Genomic DNA, 9,414 nt, shown 5'->3' on the forward strand with positions numbered 1-9,414 from the left:
AAGCAGTCTTAAGTCGCCGGGGTATATTTGTAGCGATAGCCAACAATACATTGTATGGGTCAAAATGATCAAATTCTCTTTTATACCAAAAATCATTAGGATATTAAGTAAAGATCATGTTCCATGAAGATATAAATATGTAAATTTCCTACCGTAAATATATCAAAACTTCATTTCTGATTAGTAATATGCATTGCTAAGGACTTAATTTGGACAAATTTAAAGGCGATTTTCTCAATATTTTAATTTTTTGCACCCTCAGATTCCAGATTTTCAAATAGTTTGTCAAATATTGTCCTATCCTAACAAACCATACATCTACGGAAAACTTTATTTATTCAGCTTTCAGATGATGAATAAATCTAAATTTAAACAAATTGACACTTATGACTGGTTTTGTGGTCCAGGGTCACATTTGTGGTCAGTTGAATGAAAAAGCAGGGCCGGTTGCAACAAACTCCTTTAGTAATATAAAATTCTGAGCAAATTGCCATTATTGATTCCTTTTCAATACTCAGATGTGTTGCTGCTGAGGGGAAGACTTCATGTGTGTATGGAGCGGAACAGAAATCCGTCAGGCTTTAGGGCCCAGCTGAGATGCTCAGTCTGAAGTCACTGGAGAGGAATGGATGCGCAGCTACAATGCGGCTGTAGAGGCCATGCCATTCATCCAATAATAGGTAGATAATATGTGTAAAAAACTGCATTTATCCAGAATATTCCCTTTTTAAATAGGCATTTATGGCATATAGGCATTTACCGCATTTATGCTTAACTAACATGGCAGAAAATGATAGATAGGCTACACCCTGCTGGTTGGTGTGAAGAGAGAGGTGTCCGCGTGCATGGCGCGCGTCGTTATGAACCCACCATCATTTTCGCACCTCCTTCTTGACCTCGAGGCGACATGATGCATGAAAGCGCGAGTTGTGGATGCTTATTAAATACGCCTCTGGAGATACGGAATTGGCAGGTAAAAACAACAATTGTACCTCATGCTTGGGCAGATTTCCCATCACCTTTATTATTGAACAAGTTACTGAAGGGAGGAGTCTTTACAATAAGGTTCCATCTGTTGACATTAGTTAACATGAAAAATACTCCTAAAGCATTTTTATTTATCTTAGTTAATGTTCAATTCAACATTTACTAATACTAACATATAAAGTTGTATCTGTTAAAGTAATATTTCACCTCAAATATGAAAATTTGCTGAAAATATACAAGATGTAGATGAGTTTGTTTGTCCATGTGAACAGATTTGGAGAAATGTAGCATTGCATCACTTGCTCACCAATGGACCCTCTGTAGTGAATGGGTGCCATCAGAATGAGTCCATCAGTGATGGATTTGTCTATTACAAAGACAGCTTTTCACTGCACTGGAGTCGTGTTGTGGATTATTGTGATGTTTTTATCAGCTGTTTGGACTCTCATTCTGACGGCACCCATTCACTGCAGAGCATCCATTTTCTGAGCAAGTGATGTGATGCTAAATTTCTCCAAATCTGTTCTGATGAAGAAACAAACTCATTTACATATTGGACAGTTCACCTAAAATTTAACTTGTGCCATCATCCATCACCCTCAAATCATTTCAAACCTGTATAATGTACTTTTTTCTGAAACGCAAAATATATTTTGAAAAACAACAGTGACTTTCATTGTATTTTGTTTGTGTTACTCAAGTTTGGGTTGAAACTATAGTAAATGCTGGCTGTTTTCATTATTGGGTTAACTGTCAATTTAAGTGTTCAGCAGAAAAAAAATGAAAAGGTAAGCATTGAGTAGTTTATTAGAAATATGCAGACAAAATCGAAAGCTTTTTTTTTTTTTTTGAAAACATTGATAGGAGTCAACCAGCAATATGCACAAACATAGCCCTGGCTAGCACCTAATTTTGATAGTGCAAACTTATTTGGTCGTTTTGTTTTAGATTTGATTGGAAACATACAATACCTTTCTGTTTCCCCATCTTTTACATTTGAAGACATCATATTTGATACCGCGGTCACAATATGAAAGACACTAATGGTCCAATACCAAATACAGTGCTAATATAGACTTTGGGGAAACTGATCAGTTTGGAGAGAGTCAGAAAATATCAACATCCAAAAAATCTGGTACCACCTCAAGAGACATATGAAAAGAAGTACTGTATATTAGGGCAGTGAGTCTTATCTCTAATAACTGGAATTTACAGTTTCCAAAATCCATAATCATTCTTAGGCTTTAAATCACAAGATTTGCAAGACAAACTCTCTCCACCTCTGCAAAGTTTCACTTTTCATTTTAATTTCAATGCCTTACAATAAAAAAAAAGAAACTTTCCATCACATCTATTGCTTTTCAGTTGAAAAAATACGAATACAGTGCAGTTTTTCCAAACAGTTTAAGTATACATGTTTTTAGTACAGATTAAAACAAAAAAAAGCCAGGACTGGTCATAAGGAGAGAGGAAACGAAGCTCTGTACAACAATATGCATAATAATTCCCAACAGAGGTTTATGACGATTTTCTGAAGTGCAGCCACCGAGACAGAGGTGATGCTTATGAACTCAACGGTCTCACTGAATCCAGCTTTGCTCTCTTTCAGATCCTCTTTTCATTATGTTATCCCCCTCTCCTCCTCTGTCTGTCCACAATGTGCCAGTCGCTCATTCCAGATCTGGCATTTCTGGAGAAAAACACCAACATGTTAACAAGTATAATAATCTGTCATAATTGTACTCTCTTTTGTTGTTCCAGCTTGTATAAGTTTCTTCAGTAAAACACAATTGAAGAAAATCTATTATGCACTGGTTGCTTTTCTTGCAGTTACAATGAATGAGGACCAGAGTTTAAGCTTTCATTAGTGCTTTTGTTTCTTTCTGGAGCTTGCCAGGACATTATAAATTATTCATAAATTCAGTGTTTATTAAATATATTCATCATAAAAACGGATTGTGTTTCTTTAAAAGACTTCAAAGCCCTTAATTCATATGGCTTGTTTATTGTCCAAGTACTTTTTAGCTTGAAAATGTTGATTTCATAGACAAATGATTTCAATGGATGGCCAACAATTTTGAGAGAACATTAAAAGTAAAGGATGTAAAGACATTTTTGGGTTGAACCATCCCTTCAAATCAGTAATGGCTCTAAACGTACAAGCTAGAAAAAGAGAAAAACTTACTTTCATCATCACTATCAGCCAATTCCTGAAAAAAATCAACAGCGAGTTATTAAAGAGCAGAAAAATGACGTTACATGTTTTAAGGCAGGAATGGGTCACTACAGTCAATTAGTGATACGGTTTTGTTTATCTAGATACTTTTAGTTTTACTATTTACTGTGCTTTGAAGTGGATCAATTTAGAGAAGCAGCTGTTTTAGCCTGATGCCAGCATTTTAGACTGTCAGTAAAGTAAATACTTGTTTCTAAATTGATCCCCTTTCAAGTTAAAAACATCTCCTGTCAAAAGCATGTTGAGACCTCTGTGTTCGGTTCCATTCTGTTACGCTCCACCCCTTAGAAGAAATGCATCTGATTGAACGTGACCCACCCTAAATGAACCTCATTATACTGGGATTCTTCAAAGTGATCATTCAGACAACCCAACCAGTTAATGACAAATAAGTGGTTTTACACATCATTAGTTTCAGCTGAAGTTCTCTCACCCTCATGTCATTCCACACCTATATGATTTTTTTTTTTTTCTCAGTGGAACAGAAAAGATGATATTCTGAAGAATGTTTTTTTTGTCCATACAATGTTATTTTAGACCACAGTATGGACACATTTTTCAAAATAATCTAATATGAAAGTCAAAACAAAAACATTGGACCACCTTAATTGTATGAAAAAAATAAAAAAACATGTTGGGCTGGAAATGACATGAGGCTGAGTGAAAGATTTGGATGAACTATCCTATTAAACTAAACTTTATTATACATATGAAGAAACTATTAAATCTTACATCATCTGCTCCATCTAGGTCTGGTAAATCATCTTCTCCTCCCATGTTGCCCATCATCTAAAACCAACAAAGCAAGTCAGTACACCACATTAATTACAGACATACTCGTCACAAAATAACCATAATAATACGCAATACTGCCGGGAGGGTGAATTATAGTTATTGTATAAACTAAAAAGTACTAACCTCTGAAAAGCGATCATAGTTGGACAAATCTTCATCTGAATCATCCTCCCAGTCTTTCCAGTTGTTGAAGTCAACACTAAGCCAGTTGAGCTGTAGACAAAATTCAAGTGAGACAAACAAAATACACGTATATCAAGTTTGATCAGTCAACAATGCAATTACGGATGCACGAGCTGATACGATAAGCTGAGAATTATTTTATACAACAGGTTATATGGAAAAACTAACAGTTAACTAGATACATTGCCAAACAACTTACGATGCCACAAACTACTGCTAGGTTTAGCATTTCATTTTAAAACCCAGAAAAATATGCAAACACGTGTGTTACTATTAGACTTGCTCAACAAGATTCTCTTCAGAAAGCCGGCCATGGAAGATTAAATTTACACTATAGCGCCTCTTGTGGCAGCACTGAGAATGACTTGGATTTCATTATCAACACATTATGCAAAAATAATGCACAGAATTGCACTTGCATAGTTAGAAGCCTTTAGATTAATGTACTTATCTAGAGGCATATTTCCATTCACTTTTAATACAGTTTGAGCTCAAATTGTCAAGATATCTGACATAGTCCTTAATCAAATAATGACAGTGATAATTGTACAGTTGACAGTAAATAGGGAACAAAACTTGCCTTTGCTTTGTCTTTCGTTAACCTGGGCCAGGATTTCCCTGACACCGCTTTCCGTAAACAGCACAAGATCGACCGGTCTGTACGCCTGTGCTTGGATCCCTGAGAATAGAAAGTAAAACATTACACAAAATGTGCTCATCCTGAGATGTGCATCCCAGTGGGGGTAAACTGAAACGGGATCGCTCAACTGTGTGCTAAACTCACATCTTGATCGATGGATTCAAAAAGGTCGATTTCATTTGAGTACTTCATGTTATCCATCCCACTGAGACAGCTGAAAGAGAGCAGAAGACAGCATTAGCTGAGCCACAAAGCACTCACGCTACAGCATACAATCTAAGGAAACGGCAATAAAAAGCCTTGTGTTTTACATAGAAGATTAAAGTTACCTGAAACCAAATTTGGACTTTTCAAAATTTACATTCACATCCTTGCTGTCCTCCACCAAAAACTCAATGAAGACACAGTCCCGTCTGTCGTACCACTTAGCAGCTGCTGGATGCCTGATAAGAGAAATGTATTTTTGAATTAAAGCTAAAAACATGGGATAATTTACAGATTTTATATGTGGATATAATAATTTAAATAGGATCACTGAATATTATGTTGACCAATCAGCTGATATTTGATCATTTAAGGTTATAAAATATATCTCGTCAACAGACAAACATGCTTTTCCCCATTTATTGTCAAAGACACTGTTTTTCCCATATATCTAAACATTTTTGAGCATCTCTTATTTGCGATCACTACACTGTAGTGAGAGGTAAGGTTTTTTTTATAAGAATTAATCATTTTCTTCAGCAATAACAGATTAAAATGATCAAAAGTGATAGCAAAGACATTTATAATGTTAAAATAAAAAAAATATATATATTTCAAACAAATGCTGTGCTTTTGAACTTTCTATTCAAAGAATCCTGAAGAATAAAATCTATCATGGTTTCCACAAAAAAAAAAAAAAAAAAATGAAGCGGCTCAACTGTTTTCATCATTGATAAGAAATGTTTCTTGAGCAGCAAATCTGAATATTAGACTGATTTCTGAAGGATCGCGTGACACTGAAGACTGGAGCAATCACAGGAATAATTAGCATTTTAAAATAGTTATTTCAAATTATAATAATTTTACTGCGCCCCCCTCATATTTTAATCATCAAATAAATGCATCCTTGGTGAGAGACTTGCAAAATTTGAACGGCACTGACATAGATTTACATTTGTGTACAAATATTTATTTCTATAGTTATCGGAAAATTATTTGGTAGACATTTTGTCTTGTTTTAATTGTATTTTTGATCTAATAAATGTCTTTGAAAAGGCGTTGTGAGCATAAGAGACTTTAAAACCATTACAGATTACAAATATTTTATTAATAGGCCTAACCTTTCCATTAATCTGTTCCACGTGGTTATTAATATTCTTGGCAAAATATTTTTTATCAGTAAAAACTGCACTGTTCACCTAGCTCTCTAGTATCATCATTGTCCAATAAAATCCTTAAATCAACCACTAATTTAAATATTAGGTGTCAAACACGTGCCCCACAAATACTACTAGTAGATGAGGCAAAGAAAACTCAATTCACTCTACAAATAAGAAAGTGTGTAAAGAGCAGGTGGCATGGACATCTGAGACACACCACCGCTTCAACCTGCTGCCTCTGTTCCTGCTCCTTTCCTAAAAGATGGTGCATCAAACTCCCCATGCTGTACTGAGTGACTCACCATTTCACCCTGAAACCAGTAAACACTCCACAACAGTGGAATTTTAATTAAGAAATTTATAAAATTCCATCCTCATACTGTCCATGCCCACAGGACCACATTAATTAACTGATGTGAAATACCATCAGGGCACAACCCTCTTTTTTAAGAAATGATCACGTGACTTCTTGATATAACAATCTGAGTCCTATGAATGCCTGCCATAAACAACAACAACAACAAAAACACAGACGTTTGATAAAAGGTTTAGACATAACCTGTGTCTTCTTAAAGGGATGTGTGTGTTATAGTAACTCATTCATTCATTCATTCTGGCCCTGAAGCACGTGCACGAGGCGCGCACAATCTCGCGACTCATTCAACCATAAACGAAACCGATAAACTCCGTCACATTAACAACGCTTTCAGCGAGTTTGTCGATACTAAAAAACACTATTTTATTAAGATTTGTGCGTTTATGAACAGACCAAAGTAGCAAAACGAGGCAACATGCTAACACCTGATACAGGCTAGCTGTGATGAGCTAACGTAGCTTACTTTTACATTACACACATTTCAAATAATAGTACAGATTTCTGAACGTAATGTATTTAGATTTAGTGTTTGATAAATGTGCCGATTTTTCCACTAACGTTACGTTACCGGATAATTTATCGACTAGGAGTGAATGAGTCGTGCAGAAGTAGCTAATGCTGGCTAGCGCTAAGCTTCACAGTCTACACAATGATTCAGGTTTGTTTCACTGACGACCTGTATGTCGCATACATCAGAACAGATATTTTCCACAGAAAGCGCAGACTTACATGACTTTGGCGGCTGTGTGTGTGAGTCTGCTCGGGGTTTCTGGTATGTTCTCCCGGGGTTTGACTGTGTTCTGCTGTGACTGGAGCGCGGTGGGCGGAGCCTCAAACCACGCCCCTCCAGTCGCCGGACTATTCTAGAGCTTCCGGTTGAACTCTTGATGCAAAATAATGCAAAATCCTCAAGGACTACTTCACTTTACTTCACGCATCCTCCTCAACATCTTTAACTATTAATACAGTAATATAATCTCATTTTGTATGTTCTGATACATTTTTATCCACAAACAAAAGTTTTCGGGGCTCTCGTTTTATTATTAGGCTCACTTCTCAAATCTTTTTGTTTAACTTGTAATAAAAAATGTGAAGAATTCTTAAAACAAAAAGAATATTAGATTTTATTTATGCTTTTATTTATGATGATGATGTTGATGATTTAGCTTGCTTTATCAGTGATTTGTTTATTTATAAATGTATTGCTTTTCACAAAAATCACATTCACAAAAATCACATTTAATTTAATTTATTTTCATTAGCTCATTTATTCGTTTGTTTGTTTTTCTAATGTTTACCTTTGTGCTTATTTATGTTTTTGCACTTGTATGCACCATACAAACATGCATTATGTATGCACTAGTTTCTTACACTGGAAAAAAAATTTGTGTTGGATTTACTTTAAAATCATTTTCACTCAGAAATAGCTAAAGAATTCCACAAATATTTACAAAGAAATGGGAAGTGACACACTGAATTAAAATGGTTTAAAAATAGTTTTTGTTTACACAATATGTGTGTGTACGGTGTATATAAAGACACACACTTGGGGCCCGTTTCAATAAGAAGGTTCAACCAACTCTGAGTTTAAACATGAACTCAGAGTTGACTTACTCTGAGACAGGGAACTCTGAGTTTTCGGTTACAAAACAGCTGAACTGAGTTAGTTAACTCAACTCTGAGTAGGTTGACTCTGAGTTAAGCTCGTGCACCATGACTATGAAAAGTCATGATCAGCGGAGCGCCGAAATCACGATTCACCATGGCAACAGCTCCCGCCAAAAAGACATCAGCGTGCGTACTTCCGTCAATGCATAGCTTTAATTCTTAATAACTGCCAATAACTTTTATAATATCAGAGGTGAAAACTATAAATTATTGAACCAAAATTCATTTTAATGGTATCTCATGATCACAAAAAAAAGAAAGAAAGAAAAAGACAGTAGTGTAATGAAGTATAAAAACACAATTCAATCAAGGTAAAGCTTTAAACATGAAAGGTTCATGGGTGTGGGCTACATGACTTTTGACATTAAATATCATTCAGTGTCTATTTCAATGCGCTGCAGCTTTTTTCACATAATTAAATATTCTCTAATCCAACCTGTTACATTTCTTAATTACAATAATAAAATTAACTACTGACTTGTCGACAGCAAGAAGGCAGAGGCTCCCAAAAAGGGGGGAGAACCTGCACCACTGACAGATGAAGAGGAGATGGTCAAGTATTGGAAGATTTCTAAAATCCAAAAGTAACTTATAAAAATAACTTTTTCTTTTGTATTAGGAAATAAAGATGACCAAAAAATTGTGACTAATTTGTTTATTTAACAGCTGTGTTAAATAACATACTACCCTTCCATCTGGCATCCTTCCATTCCATAAAGTAATCGGTTTCATTTTCAGAAGGTGCGATGGTGGGGATATGCTTGTCATCAGTGCATCCAAGCTTCCACACTGGAAGTCCTGAAGGAAATTCGGATTATTGGGTTACTTCCAGACGTCACAGAATGATGTTATCAAGTGAACATCATTTATCAGATCAGCCTCATTTAAACCAATTTTTATACCACTGACCTACAGTCCTGTGAAACCCCTCTTTGACGGATTTGTGCCCAGGAAAAAATTGTCAAAATGGGTGTGAGAGGGATGCACACTTTCCTTAGAATCTGCATACAGTGGACTTATAATGTGCTCTGCATCTCCGATGTTTTAAAGTGCATTTTTCTTATTTTGCAAATTATCTTCCAATAGGGTAAGAAATTAAAAGTATTCTTGTTTCCGTTTGCATTAACATTATTTTTCTTACCCTATGGCGGACAATTTTACTTGT

At 35.5% G+C, this 9,414-nt stretch overlaps 1 protein-coding gene across 2 annotated transcripts; it reads right to left on the minus strand.

The window, feature by feature from the left end:
- Nucleotides 1-1,769: 1,769 nt before the first annotated feature.
- ptges3b (prostaglandin E synthase 3b (cytosolic)) lies at nucleotides 1,770-7,408 on the minus strand. Of its 2 annotated transcripts, none has more exons than XM_079400077.1 (8): nucleotides 7,311-7,408; nucleotides 5,171-5,284; nucleotides 4,986-5,055; nucleotides 4,782-4,880; nucleotides 4,142-4,231; nucleotides 3,956-4,012; nucleotides 3,173-3,197; nucleotides 1,770-2,677 (listed from the first exon to the last, which is right to left on the minus strand). In XM_079400077.1, coding segments are annotated over exons 1-8 (477 nt in total). In that variant the 5' UTR covers nucleotides 7,313-7,408; the 3' UTR covers nucleotides 1,770-2,657. The 2 variants fall into 2 exon arrangements, 1 of the variants encoding a protein (XP_079256203.1); XR_013783276.1 differs by having other exon boundaries at nucleotides 1,778-2,677; nucleotides 3,173-3,409; nucleotides 3,472-4,012; nucleotides 7,311-7,400.
- Between the last annotated feature and the right edge of the window lie 2,006 nt (nucleotides 7,409-9,414).

This window comes from Barbus barbus (assembly GCF_936440315.1).
Source record: "Barbus barbus genome assembly, chromosome: 40".
NCBI lineage: Eukaryota > Metazoa > Chordata > Actinopteri > Cypriniformes > Cyprinidae > Barbus > Barbus barbus.

Excerpts from the sequence above, each read along its gene's own strand:
- ptges3b (XM_079400077.1), bottom strand. Across the intron at positions 4,881-4,985 it reads TTGAATCCATCGATCAAGAT|GGATCCAAGCACAGGCGTAC; the intron begins GTGAGTTTAGCA and ends TTCTATTCTCAG. Across the intron at positions 2,678-3,172 it reads GGCTGATAGTGATGATGAAA|AAATGCCAGATCTGGAATGA; the intron begins GTAAGTTTTTCT and ends GTTTTTCTCCAG.